This window comes from Typopeltis vanoorti, chromosome 17 (genome assembly GCF_054136105.1).
Source record: "Typopeltis vanoorti isolate ZY-2024b chromosome 17, IOZ_Tvanoo_1.0, whole genome shotgun sequence".
NCBI classification, from domain to species: Eukaryota; Metazoa; Arthropoda; class Arachnida; order Uropygi; family Thelyphonidae; genus Typopeltis; species Typopeltis vanoorti.
In genome coordinates this window covers 105,622,227-105,637,756 of record NC_143565.1, presented here as the reverse complement: position 1 = coordinate 105,637,756, position 15,530 = coordinate 105,622,227, and the positions used below count along the sequence as shown (strand labels likewise).

Here is a 15,530-nt window from a genome sequence, read left to right as displayed (position 1 = left end):
TAAGTTTACAACTGTTACTAGCTTCCTGTCAATAGTTTATTCCAAATTAATCTCTTGTTTGTCAGATCTCTATCATTAGGTGTTAAATTTTGTCTAAAGTACATCCAGCTACATAATTCATCTAGATCTCTTGGTCTTCCTCTGTCTTTTGTATTTAATTTAGCATCAGATGTGTTTGCTAACTTTTCCTCTTAATTTGTCATTAAGGTTTTAAAGTGGAACATCTGATCTTGAAAGATTCAGACATCATTGTCAGCTCTGATATTATTTCATTGTTTACCAGTGTACCATTGACAAAATACCCTTGACCTTATTAAGCCACACTTTTTGAATTATTCAGGTTCATTATTTACTCATGTTAATTTGCCTGTAAAGGGGAAAGGAAAAAAAAGATATGTCTGTAGTAATAGCTTCCCCTCTTTCCTCTCCCTTTCCAAATAGTCAATTTCTATATGGAATTTCTAGACAATAAAGCACCCAATACTGCTACAATAAAGTTTGCTATTGGCCTTATGGCTTAGACATGCTAGATATATTTTTAGTACATTTAAGTGCACAGCCAGCATCCAGAAATGTGGAAAAGCTATAGAAAAGAAACTTGCAGCTGTTTTCCCTTATTAGATGCACCTGTGACAAGGCTACCAAATGGTTTATCTCTTTCTGTTTATAGAAAACTGCATATAGGAAGGTACTTCCCAACAGAATTCAAATAGCTCTGACTCTGTCTACATAAATGTGTTGAGGATGTAGACAGAGTCAGAGCTATTTGAATTCTGTTCAAATGACACAGCATTGTAACCAAGATTGGGTACTTTCATAATGCATTTTAGCCAATGGCTGCAAATCCTATAAAATAGACAAAATGCAGCATATTCTCTGCCCCCCCCCCTGTTCCCATCCTTTATATTCAAGGTACATCTGAAATGATAGCTGGTTCTCCACAAATGTAATTGCCATGCCACTTTCAAACCACACATTCAGCTACATACCTTTATTCTCTTGCACATCCTGAAGTATATGAAGTTCCTTTTGCCTGCAGCTTAGTCTACTTTGGACAGACTAGTAGATCTATTATCTGCTTTGAACACAAAAACTACATCTGAAATTATTTGTATGACAAGTCAAGACTGGCAGACCATAATCTGGATTATTCCTTCACACAGGATTAAATGGAAGAAGACAGTTATGCTGCCTAGAAATCACTATAGGTCTGAGAGACTGTTGTAAAATCAGTATTGGCTATATAGCACTTCTCTAACTTCTACATGTGGCATCTTGAAACTGTGGCTACATTAATTCACCAAAGATCTAGAAACAGTCATTCTTAGACTGCATGTAGCCTGACTTTCCTGAATTAACTTTGTTACATTTTTCCTAGAGAGCACTTTGTTAGGAAATTAGTTCTCTTTCAGTTAAATTTGAATCATTTCTGCAACAGTATAATTGAGTGCTGTGTATATACACAACTAATTTGTGTTCTGATTATGCTGGTTAGAAAACCAGCAAAATATTAAATTCATAAATTTATTATTCATCTTTTTCTTCTGATGTTATTTATAGCATGAAACAAGTCATATGAATTAGACAAGTGAAACAGGTACAGATGAAATATTGATAGTTTTGAAAGTTTGTAGGTATACTTTTTGTAGGCATACAACATACCTACAAAGTTTTGTTTTCAATTATTCAATAGTCTTAACCTCTGAAGCCAAATTAATAATAAAAAGCATTTTCTCCAGTCACTGAATTTTTTTTCCTTCCACAAATTATATCTGATACAAGTTATATATATATAATTTTTTTTCTCTTTCTTCTTTCAAGTACATGTGCACAAATTTGAATTTTTGATATTCAACACATAAATTGGCCATTTTACAAGATCATATGCAGACAGAGCCAGGGCTATTTGCTCAAATGACATGGCCTTGTAACCAAACTTGGGTATCTTCTCAATGCTTTTTGGCCAATGGCTACAATCTCTATAAAATAGACAAAATACAGCATATTCTCTACTCGTCTATTCCCATCCCTTATATTCAGGATATCTGAAAAGATGACTGAAGTTCTCCACATTAAAACCACACATTCTGGTCACATGGTGACATCACATACTATGTGAGCTTGTAAAAATTCTTTGGCAGGAATAATAATGTATTTACTTTGAAATCTTGCCATTATGATAACCATTTGTAATTTGATGACAGTGATGTTTTGCAAGACTCTAAAAAGCTCATTCTTGATCAGGTAAATATAATAATTGGATGCCACATGTAGGTACTAAGAGCTTTGGCTAACAAACTCTGGCAGAAATCAGCAAATGTGAGTCCTATCATATTAGAATCTTTACAAATGTAATAATTGGATGCCACATGTAGGTACTAAGAGCTTTGGCTAACAAACTCTGGCAGAAATCAGCAAATGTGAGTCCTATCATATTAGAATCTTTACAAATGGCTATGACTTTATGGGGTAATTTTTGTTCCTATATCAAACTTATTTTCTATATTATCCTTATTTTCATTCTGTATTTCTTTACAAAAAAAATATATATATATATTAATAAAGAATTCAGTATATAAATTAGCATATTTTATAAACTCCCATCTAGGGTGAAGCTGATTTCAGGAGGATAATGAGCATTGTTGATGCTAACAATACTGGATACGTTCATTTTGATGCTTTCTTGGACTTCATGACCCGTGAAAGTACCGATTCTGACACAGCTGAACAGATAATTGATTCATTTAGAATTTTGGCTGGAGATAAGGTAAACATTGCATTTATCTGCATGAATTTACAAAAATATATTAAATTGAAATAACTGTTGTTCCTTGATTCTAAAACATAAATTAGTTTTGTGTAATATATGTGTCCGCGTGGTTAGCCTAGTGGCTTTGCACTTCGCAACCACATGCCTGGGGAAGGAGTGTCCTAGGTTCGATTCCTGTCGACGATGTGAGGAGCTTGAGGATCTTCCTCAGTCATAGCCAAGTTAGCCAGTCTTGGGTGTGGGTAGCAGGGTTTCTCCTCCTCCCCCCCAGTTTATCTGGGGTTTTTCATCCCGCAAGCAGCCAAACCGGCCCCGTGAACACACACGGATTACAGTCAAGAATACCGCCCTTACGGGATGTGGCAGAGGAGTGGCGAGCCGGCTGCATTAATATGCCAGTAAACCCCTCATTAGGAGGGGACTCAACCATCTTTGGACAGACGAGTAAATGGATGGATGGTAATACACGTATAAACAGTTAATACCTGCAGATATTAAGAATGAAGCTCAGTAATGGTAATAATAAATGATTTGCAAATTTGTTGGTTTGGCATATCAAACCAACAAGCTATCAGTTTTGAATCTCACTGTAGCATGAATATTTGTCAAAGTCTTTCACAGCAGACTTTCCAGACTGTTTAACTCCATCCTATCTATGGCACTTGTGAATGAAACTGATATGAATAATTAATTTTAAAAAAAACTTGCATAGTGCACATGTGAAATTTTCACTTGAATGCTAGCAGAATTTGAAAAATAAGTCTTAGCTATATATGATACATTTTCTTTGGATTTTATTGGACCATGATTCTTTATAAATGTGTATATATAATCGTCTACCAGTTTCACTAGCTTGAGTCTGTCTGGCTTCTTCAGGACGAGAATGGTTACACTAACATTAAATGCTAAAACAGAAGAATGCAATAATGATATTAAAATCAAATAAAAAAATTGAAAAGACTCGTGACATTAAGAACATAGAGCATGGAGATCATGTTTTATAGTTTTTTGCAAAATTGAGTTCTGCTAAACATAGTGAATTTATAAAATTCACTATGTTTAGCAGAGCTTCTACATCAAATTTCAGATGTAGAAACTTTAAAGAAGCTGCAGTGGTACTCCGGACAGGAGACAATCTCAATAGAAATCAAGGCATGATATTAAAAGACATTTGGAAAAGTTTTATAAGTTCACTATGTTTAGCAGAACTCAATTTCGTGAAAAACTATAAAACGCAATCTACTAACAATGACTAAGTCTCCACGCTCTATGCTCTTAATGGCATGCGTCTTTTAAATTTTTTATTTGATTTTAATGTCGTTATTGCATTCTTCTGTTTTAGCATTTAATGTTGGTGTAGCCAGACAGACTCAAGCTGGCGAAACTGGTAGACGATTATATACACATTTATAAAGAATCATGGTTCAATAAAATCCAAAGAAAATGTCTCATATTTAATATAAAGGACCAGATATTAACAGTCTAAAAAAAAAAAAAAAAAGTCTTAGCTATGTTATGTAATTGGGCATACTGGTAATTGTATTGAACTCGCCATATAGTGTATGTGTGTGTATATATATATATATATATATATATATATATATACACACACACACACACAATAGAAACATCACTATAACAAAATGAAGTACTAATGAACTATGGATGGGGGGAAAAAAGTCCTAAGTCCCATGCAATTAATATATAATAATGTATATATTATATATTAAGGATCATGATTGTATTCAGGAGACACTAGAAATGGCAGGAAATTATACAGGGTGTTCGGGATAAATTTGACATATTTATAATTAATTATATTTTTCCGTAAGTTACATGTATTAACACACACTTCTCTTCATTTAAAAGTTTGGACCCTTCTTCATTCATATACAAGATGTCAGAAAGGATGGATAGCTGGAACCCACCTGAATCATGGAAGAGAATAACTTGTATCATGATGATTCGTGCCCGCCATCAAAATAAGGATATTACGACTGCTGCCCAATGCTCCCTGAATACAGTAAAAACAATCAGGCATGAACTAGAGACTTGCAATGGTGACTACGAGGATGTAGCAAGAAGAAAGATCCCTAGCAGACGATCTGATTGCATTCGTACAGCAGAATTCCTCGCAAATCTGCAGGAACAGGTGTTGAAGAACCCTGGCATTGGAATTCGGGCTTTGTTCGTGGAGTTGCTAACTGTAGTCAAGCCCTGGATAACAAGGGTAGCCAATGGTAGGCCGTATGTATGGCAGCAGGATTCGGCCCCTTGCCACACCTCTGGGAAAAGTCAAAAATGGTTGTCTGAAAATTTCTACGACTTCACCAGTCCAAATGTTTGGCCTCCAAACTCCCCAGACCTTAACCCCATGGATTATTTTGTATGGGGTGCAGTTGAAAAAGACACCAATCACACTTCCAGTAATACAAAAGCCCAGTTAATGGATAAAATTAAAACAGTTTTTGCGGCCCTTCCCAGGGAGACTGTAGCATCAGCTTGTTCGAGGTTCCGAAGCAGAATTGAAGCTGTGATCGATGCTAATGGTGGTTATTTTGAGTAAATCTTGTTGATAGTATTGTAATTAACTCTGCCTGTAATGTTTTTTTGTCAATTCATTAAATTTAATAGATACAAAGAAGATTTTCTTTTTCCTTACGAAACTGTCAAATTTATCCCGAACACCCTGTATATTGTCTATTGTCCACAGAACACAAAAGAAAATCTTAGGAAACAGAACAAAGTATATGATAGAAACAAAGTAAATTGTAGGAAATCCTTTGTTCTATAGGAAACAGAAAGGATTGGCAGAAACTATACATAAATCACACAAAATGACAGCATGAAAATGTACGAATACAAACAATAATAGGAAATATAAGAAAGAAATTATAAAAATAAAAATCTGACTTTTAAATTTTGATAGGTCACATTAGCTTAAAATCTTCATAATGAGCTATGTGTAGACTATAAAATTAAGTTTTTTTAATTAAAATAAAAAAAAATTTAGGTCAGAAACTCATTCCTGTGAAATATGGCCTTTGACTAGGGAAGGAACAAAACATGGCACTTTCACTTAAGAAGAGATGTATGTGAATCCACAAGACAAGCTTGGGAGGTGGCTTCAGATGGTGCCATGGCATAAAAATCTGCAGTGGGAGGATAGTGAAGGGGTATTTGAGGGAAGCAGTATAATACTGTATACTCAAAGATTAGGAGGATCAGGTAGAAGTTAGATGGATGAATAGTATTGTTAAGCATGAGCAACAAAAGAAGTTGTGAGGGGGGGGATACATAAGGAGAAAGTGATCAGCAAGCACATGAACAGTATGAGGCTCAGGCAAGAAAGGTGACCAGCATGGTAAAGATAAAAGGTAAAATCAGATTATGAGAAGAAATTATCAAGTTGGCCAAAGGAAATCCCAAAGAGTTCTTTTATGTGGCAAGAATGACTATGGAATGAATTAAACTATGGAAGGATTAAACAAGTGCTGATGATATTGAAGTGAGAGAGGTAGATGAAATAGTTGAGTTACTGAGTGACCTCTTTGCAAGGTCTATCATCCACGTGAGAATATTGCTGTGGCAGCTGTTAAATTAGATGGCATATCAACTTTACAAGAATATGCTCAGAAACTGGCAATGGCTCTGAATAGGCAATTTGACTAAAAGAGGTGATATGATAGAAACATTTAAATTTCTATGAAAAAGATTTTATAGGATTCATGCAGAGGAAATTCATGCATCAGTACTTGACTAGATGAGGCAGAACAAGAGGTCATCTCTGGAAATTTAGTAAGAGTGTGGTTAGCAAAAGGTGTTAGGACTAGATTTTTCTCTTGGAGAGAGGTGAATATGAGGAATGCATTACCAGAATCAGTTGTGAATGCTTTGTCTGTTAATGGGTTCAAGGAAAGGTATGATAGTTACTGTGTGGGGTAGTTTGAGTCTCCCATAGTGAGTCTTGAGTCTACATGGAGATACCCATGCAATAAAATAATAAGGTACCCCTCTAGAGGCAGATAAAAATTCATTTAATTCAGAAAAGTCAAACTAAATGTGGTCTTAGTCTTGCAGATCTTGAGCAAATTAATGCATTGATTTGCTAAAGATCTGCACCTTCATTCCATCCTCAAGTATGGCTGCAACCTCAATATGAATCCCAACCTCAAAAGATATGGCTGCAGCCATATTTGTTGAGGTTGGGACTGAGTGGTTCATAACTGCTCCTGTTTCTAAAAAATTTTTAATACTGGCAAAAAAAAAAAAAAAACTTTATAGAATCAATATCAGCAATGAAGCACACTCCCAACCTCAACTAATAAGAGTGCATTAATTTGCTAACAATGTGGAAGACTGCCATTCTATGATAATTAATCTGACTTTTCTGAATTAACTTTTTATCTGAGACCCCTAGAGGACATTACAGTAATCTACTGTTTATCCAACCACAATGGGAAAGCAATTTGCCATTCTAATAATTGAAGTGCAATTACATGGTACTATATCAGAAGTCATGTGACATGAAGAAATTGGTTAATTGAAGGGTTGTTGTTTCGAAGGTCAGATAAATCGCAGATTACTGTAGTCCTTTTTAGCTAAAATTTCAATTTTTTCTACAAATCTAAAATTTTTTTAGAACTGGCAAAAAAAAAAAACTATAGAATCAACATCAGCAATGAAGCACACTCATAACCTCACTAATAAGAGTGCATTAATTTGTTCTGTGTGTCTACCACATTTAAAATAAAAATTGACAATTAAATTTAAACTCTTTTTTTTTTTTTTTTTTTTTTTTTTTTTTTTTACTCAGCCAAAAAATTCTCACTCATCATGGAGGAACAGACATGCACATTTTTCAAGCCTTGCATATGAACATAGTTGCACTTTATGGACTTCCATTGGTACAATGTCAACAACATGCAGACTATGTATAAGTTATTGTGCATATATTACTGGTTTGTCCATTGATCAATGTAAACATTTATCAACAATGGACAAACCAATAATCAAAGAATAGATCATTGAAGGGTGTATTGAATAACTGCAGACATTTTTACAGAACATGCAACCCTTGTCTGTTTTCAGTATAAAGTAGGATCTACTGTTATGTATGTAAAATGATTATTAATTTTTTTTTTCCTTCTTTGCAGCCTTTCATCACTGCTGAAGAATTACGCCGTGAATTGCCTCCAGATCAAGCAGAATACTGTATTCAGAGAATGGCACCATTCAAAGGACTTGGAGCCATTCCTGGAGCACTTGATTATATGTCATTTTCTACAGCATTGTATGGAGAAAGTGATTTGTAGGTGACATTGAAAGCAGCCTCTTCTTGTATGATCCCAAGGATCTGGTCACAGCATCTAGATTTTACTGCAGACAACTGTGCCTTGTGTACGTATGTGTGTGTATTTGTGTGAGCGCGCGTGTGAATGTGTGCATGCATGTGTGAGAGCAAGTGTGTTTACATTATGAACATTTTGCACAGAGCAGTCTTCCATATCACCAGTATAAGGGAGCTAGTCTAGACATGTCACCTGAAAGAAAAAAAAAAAAAAAAAACCAAAGGAAGTTCTCCACAGAGGTCTGGTTGATATAGCTGTAGTATGGCTTAAGAACTGGTTGTGTCCTAAGTAACTTAAATTTTTCTTGTTCTGTCTGTGTGATGCCTTGCTCATCTTGCAGTACATACATATGTATGTATGCTCAAAGTGGAGAGACTGCAGTTCTGTGATGTTAGCCAGTCTTTACAAATTTTAGATACAGTCATCATCAACTTTGATATATTCATCACGTGCAACAGTTTTTTTTTTTTTCCTCATCCAAATTGTGCCTCGAGCTTTCCTTGTATCTCTAAAAAAAAACCTGTAATAAAAAAAGAAAAGTGTACTTTGCCTCTTGTGTTTGTTAGAAACAGATTTGTTGAATAACAAGTCTTGGATTACTGTTGGCAACACTTTATTGTAATATCCTTATAACTGTTTTGACTTTGTCACATTCATTGCCTGTATGATACTCATTCACAGAAAAATGAATTTAATTACTTTAATCTTTTGAATAAGAATTTAAGATGCTAGATTAAAAATAATCATCTCTTGTCATTAGAATGTAGTATCAAAATTTTATAGTTAATATCTTGTTAGAAAATCTTACTATCAGTCCAGTTTGAAAAATGCTCAGATAAAATCTAAATTTGTGGTTTTGATAAATTTGTGAAAGTATAAACCTATTTATTCTAAGATCCAGCAAAGATAAGACCTAAAAATTTTCTCACTATTAAATGTTTGGCATAACGTTTTAATATGATGAATTTTTGTTGTTGTTTAAAATCAAAATCATTCACCAGAAGTGATATTCTGTTTATCCTTAATAATGTTTTATTATAATTAAAAAAAAAGTTACTACAATCAATTTAGTTACAAAAGCACTATCATATTTTAATTGGAGTGTCAGTAAATAGCCACTCCAATGTCTTTTTAAGTTTAATTAGTTACAAGAAACCTAGATACTTGATTAAAAGCTGCATCGATGTAATGAGTAAACGGTGCATGTCTGAGTAAGTGCAAGGCCTTTTTTCAAAGATGCTTTAAAAATCCCTGAAAGATTAAGCTGTATACTTAAGTTAATTACAAAAGAAAGTAAATCAGAAGTTGAAGGAGAAATATAAGTTTTGTGTTTTTAGTCTAATTGAACAAATTTCTTTAAAACTGTTTCAGTATTTTTAAGTATTTGCATTTTTTTTTTATCAATATTTCATTCATTCAAATGAAAAGTTTGAGAAATCCCACTCATTTAGATGATTTCTAAAAATTTCCAGTTATGTTGAAATCAATATCAGTAATCTATCCATATTTTTAAGAAGGAAGAAAAAGGTATTATAAAGATAGTATAGAAATTAGATCTGCAAACTATAGGCTCAGTTGCCTCACTATTCAAAATTTTTTGCCAAATTCCCTGGAGTGGTGCACTCGCAGATTAGTATATTTCATGGGTGGATTTCTCATTTCTTGCATTATGTTTTATTCACTGATACATTTCAAATTACCATATTCTAAATTTTTTTTTTTTTTTAATCTTTAGCAGTATAATTAAGTGATAAGATGCTAATAATCTAATAATTTTGCACATTAAAGTTTAGTTCTTGTATTTCCTGTGTGGAATGAAATACCAAAGCTGAGTTGCAGTATTCTATGGAAAGTTTATCAAATTGTTGTTGAAAAAAAATTCAAAATATATTTACTTAAGAACATTAGCTATGCTTAAAGTTGTTGTTTTATAGAATATTATGCTAATAATCTGATGTCCTGAAACAAACATAAATACACCTCAACTCATGATTTTACAGTATTTAATACAAATTAGGATAAAAAATATTTTATATCCAAATAGTCATCAGTAAAATAAGACTATTTCTTTTAATGAAAAGATGTAATTCTTTCACAGCAGTGTTTCAAGTCCATAATTGAAATTATAATTCTAAATTTTATTATACTTTTGCTTTGACAGCAAATGAGAATATTCGGGTCAGTATGGTAAGCAGGTTCACTAGCTTAAAATTTAATAACAACATGAGTTTTGGAGGAGGATTTCCATTATTTAAAAAAAAAAAAACTTTAGTTTTTGATGCATATGGAAATTATTTTATAATAAATGAAAGTAAATATTGGTTTAAGAGTAAGGATTTCCATTCTTTTTCTTCCCCTCTAATATAATATATAAATATATATTAATTTATTTGATCTGTGTAAGTGGTGTTCTGAAAGTACTGCTGATACTTTGATTTGTTATTTTTGTGTGTGTGTGTGTGTGTGTTTCCTTATTATTAAAATCTTTTACTATACATAAACAAGGTCAAATTTTGTCAGGTACTGAAATCACTGCCGAGCAAGGAATTTGTGTAATTTGTGAAATAAATGTACAAAAACTGCTTTTGCATTTATTATCTTGTTTATTTTTCTTGCACCAAAAATATAGCATTTCATGATTGGTATACTTTCTCTCTCATATTCACATAAAAAGTTTTATGAATGAATGCTGCTTATTTCCATGGAAATGTTATGCACTTATCCATGTCATTTTGCTAAGAATTATTACAAAAACGAATTCTTATGAAACCTATTCACCTTATATTACAAAATTATGTATGCATAATTGCAACAAACTCACAGTTAATTGAACTATCCGTAACCACTTTTCTTTATCTGTTTGTCTAGGAAGTCCAGTATTTTTACTTCCCACTCGAAAGGGAGGGAGAGTTTTTATAGTAACATTGAATTGTCATTTTCAAGGGTTTTCCATGTTGCTGTCAAAAATGTTTTACACATATTTTGCCCACAACATTTATACAATATTATCTGTTATACTAGCTATAGCATTTATATATACCATCTCATTATCAGTCTTGTGATTTGATGAGACCTGGAAATAGTACTATACTAATTCTAGTTGGCATGATTGGATCTATGGCCTACCAGTTTAATTAGGAAAAGACTTAGACTGTATCTCTAGTAACCCCCCCAACCACATACATATTATCCATGTAGCATAAGGCTTTTGGTTTTGTAGTCTTTTTCACTATTAGTTTAGAAAACTGTAGGATGGGAGTAATCCCTCCCCCTCCAGTTTATGAAGATTTTGAGAATGCATATTCTATCTCAAATTTTGCATGCTTCCCTATTTTATGGGTGTGGGGTTAAACATAATATATTACAAGATCTGTTTTATAAAGGAATTTTTTACCAGGATATGAAGATACAGAGAAATTCATAATTATTAAATTAATACTGCGCATAAGGATGTCAATTATGATAATTATTAGCAGCACATTAGCAGAATAACAAGTGTTGTACAGAAAGCTACGTCTGAGTATGAAAATAAACTGGCTATCATTATGCTGCAAGTAAAAGAAAAAATTAATTTGAAAGAATAACTCTACTGTGAATGCAGATGACTGATGCAGAAGTGATTGTTCAATGAGTAGTCATTTTACTAAAAGCTGTCAACCAGGTATATGTAATATTGAACACTCCATTACATCTTCACTGTATGAGAAGGAAGTACTAAAGCTGTTGCACAAACTAAATAAGAATTCTGCGATAGGAACTGATGGGATATCATAATAAATTTAGTTTAATCCTTTATCCAAGTGTAAGCAAAGTTTGTACCTGAAATATCTTCAGGACTGAGGCAACTTGTGGTAAAGGTGGACCAAGCTCTCATCACTTGTCTTAGTATCTCCCATAATGCAAAGCACATCTCCTTCCCTTAATGCACAGCATGTATAATGCTGTGCATTAAGGGAAGGGCCACTACCCAGACCAGTTTCAACCTTTATTGAGGTCTTGTCAGTGGGGGCCAGACCCAGAAGTGGTGGAAGTAATGGAGAAGTCATATTTACCTATATGAGTTGCCAAAAGGTGTTTCACGAGACCTCAATAAAGGTTGAAACCGGTAGTGGCCCTTCCATTAATGCATAGCATTATACGTCTCCACCAGGAGATGTGCTTCGCATTATGGGAGCTGCTAAGACAAGTGATGAGAGCTTGGTCCACGTTTACCATGAGTTGCCTCAGTCCTGAAGATACTTCAGGCACAAACTTTGTTTGCTTACACTTGTATAAAGGATTAAACTAAATTTATTAGTCATTCAGGTCAAGTGGAAAAAAAAACTTGCATCTTTCTCTAAATCCAGAGTAATTTAATAATAAGGTGGTGCACCTTTTGGCAACTCGTATAGGTAAATATGACTTCTCCATTACTTCCACCTTAGTATCACCACTTCTGGGTCTGGCTCCCACTGACAAGACCTCAATAAAGGTTGAAACCAGTTGGAAGCTTAAGTAATGAATGGCAATGCTGCAGCCCATGAAGTTTTAACTGAGGCTCGGCTGTTGCTGTCACGCAGGTGGGGGTGGGTAATGAATGGTAATGCTGTAGCCCATGTAGTTAACTGAGGCACAGCTGTTGCCCCTCAGATAACACGAGCGGCTCTGCTTGGTGGTGGGGTGAGCCTGTTACTGAGGAACAACGCCGAGTTTTTGGAGTTTGACCTGTACTTGAACATTCAGAAAAGGTCGAAACCGGTCTGGGTAGTAGCCCTTCCCTTAATGCATAGCATTATACATGACTGCAAGGAGATGTGCTTTGCATTATGGGAGATACTAAGACAAGTGATGAGAGTTTGGTCCATGAGTTGCCTCAGTCCTGAAGATACTTCAGGTGCAAACTTTGCTTAAACTTGGATAAAGGATTAAACTAAATTTACGATGGGATATCAGCACAGATGCTAAAAGTGTTCAGCTGAACTAGCTATTTCTGTGACCAGGCTATATATATAATTTAGTCAGGCATCAGATGTCTGCCACATGTTGAATGAATTTAAAAAAATGACAGTTTGTTATGTAGAAATCTCCATGTTAATACTCTGTATTAACTGTTTATATTTAAACAGTTAATATGTATTATTAACTGTTTATTGCATCAATCTGAAGAAATACATAATAGTTTGTATACGAAACTGGTCATTGATTTATTCAACTGTTTTACTTTTTTTTTGTCAGTATTAATTTAATAATTATGAATATTACAAGTCACATGAATATATAAACTCCATACAGAGGAAATTGTCATTTATTGTATGTTGCTGTAGACTAATTTTATAGCTTCACCTTTGTATTGAGATGACCTCCTGTAGATAATGTTTTTAATTTAAAAAAAAAAAAAAATTAATTTCATACAGAACTTTTTAAAGGATGAAAAGAATTCAAGAATAGGCATATGGAAAACTTAGTCTTTGTTTATATTTAACTGATGAATTAAGATCAATCAACCTGCTAGTCAGTTGTAAATATATTGAAAGATTGTATTCCATAAATGTAATCATGCCATTTCCAAATAAAATAAAATACACACATCGCTTGACAAAATTAAAACCTTTAAAATATGTGGTATAACTCATGTAGTTTGTGATGAAACATAATAAAATTGGTATGGTGGTTTACAATAGACTAATGTAATATTAGACAGGTATAACAACATAAGATCACAAAAAATCATGCTACAGAAGTATGATAACTCCAACATAGCATGCTCAAAGATATGGTCACACATCAGTACAGCATATAATTCCCTCTAACAGGTAAATAAGGCTAACAGCAGTGGACCGTGATATAAAGGTGTCTTGTAAGATTTTGTAGAACAAATCCCATTCTTTCACCAGAGCAAACTTTAGTGCACAAATTGACTGAGCCTGTTAGCTTGCTATACATGTTAGATTGGATTTATGTCTGATGATTGTGCTGGCCATTGGCAGTTTTGGATATCTTAGTTTCAAGATACTTCTCAACCACTTAGTCTAAGGGTAGTAGAATTTCATCATCATCATCGAATTCCTGATATGTACCCTCAAGGGGGTGTACAAGATATGATAGTACTATATGAAAAACTTACATCATTACTAACTTCCTATCTACAATTTCCCTCCAAATCACAGGTAACAGATTGATTTGGATAACTCCAACATTATCAGATCTTATATTTCTGTCTTCTAAAGCACTTTTTACTGTATCAGTCCACCCCTATCTTGGTCTTCCTATGGGTCTTTTTCCTGCCAGCCTGACAGAGAAAACTTGTTTTGCTAATTTTTCCTTTCCCATTGTGTTTAAGTGATATTGTGTCCCATTCTTGTTTATTTATATATTTTATCCTTTTTCTTCGTGTATCATCACCTCCATACTATAAATCTAAGCTCTTGCTCCTCTTAGTATCCTAAAACATTTATATTTTTTAAAGCTGCACCATTTAGGATATTTAGTTTATAAAGAAATTTAAAACAAGAAGCAAATTCCTAAATAAGTCTAGAAGTGAAATAATCATGCAGTCGTAACCTTGATCTCGTAACTTAACTTTTTCTCCCCCCCCCAGGTTTGTACGTTATAACAAGCGGTGCATTAAATGGCAATTTCAGACAACTGAATATTTGATAAGCAAAAGTTTATTAAACTCATAAATACAATACAATACATTAAATTCTAAAAACTACAATTCACTACTAAGATGATACAATGTTAATAAGACTAGCAAAATACAAAAAATGAAACTTTCACACTAGCACATGGGATAGAATGTTATGCCTCCAAAAAGGACTCTACACACGCACAAGATAAAGTGGCTTTCCCGTCAATGATTAAGTTGGCTTAAATCTTTCAACCGCTTCTGTATGTTCACTGGGCATCTACAGATGCCGTATGGCCACTCCGTTGCTCGATGATGTTCCACACCAGGCCTCGCCCTGTAGTCCTGTTGTTTGCTTTTCTGGCAGCCTCAACTCTCTGAAGATCAGTCACTCCACACATGCCATCTCATTGATGGTCTACCCCTGCCTCTTTTTCCAAGAACTTTACCTTCTATTACTGTTCTGAGAAGTCCTCCATCCATCCTTTCTGTGTGTCCAAAATATTTTAACTTTCTTCTGTCAATATCCTTAAGGAGACTTATCATCATCATCAAATTCCTGCCATGTACCCTCAAGGGGTGTACAGAATAAGATAGTACTACATGAAAAAAAAATTACATCATTATTAATTTCCTATCTACAATTTTCCTCCAAATCAGTCTGTTGCTTGTCAAGACTCCAACATTATCAGATCTTATATTTCTATCGTCTAAGGCACTTTGTACCGTATCAATCCACCTATATCTTGGTCTTCCTCTGGGTCGTTTTGCTGCCAACCTGGCAGAGAACGCGTGTATTGCT

General features: G+C 34.0%; 1 protein-coding gene across 4 annotated transcripts in view; it reads left to right on the top strand.

Annotated features, from left to right (window-relative positions):
• Actn (alpha actinin) overlaps window positions 1–8,665 on the top strand; it is a 339,371-nt gene extending 330,706 nt beyond the window's left edge. For all 4 annotated transcript variants that reach the window (XM_090407380.1, XM_090407381.1, XM_090407379.1 and 1 more), the window contains 2 exons: window positions 2,609–2,767; window positions 7,927–8,665. In XM_090407380.1, the coding sequence (XP_090263506.1) occupies window positions 2,609–2,767; window positions 7,927–8,085 (318 nt within the window). In that variant the 3' untranslated portion in view covers window positions 8,086–8,665. The remainder of the gene's footprint in view (window positions 1–2,608; window positions 2,768–7,926) is intronic.
• Window positions 8,666–15,530: the final 6,865 nt, after the last annotated feature.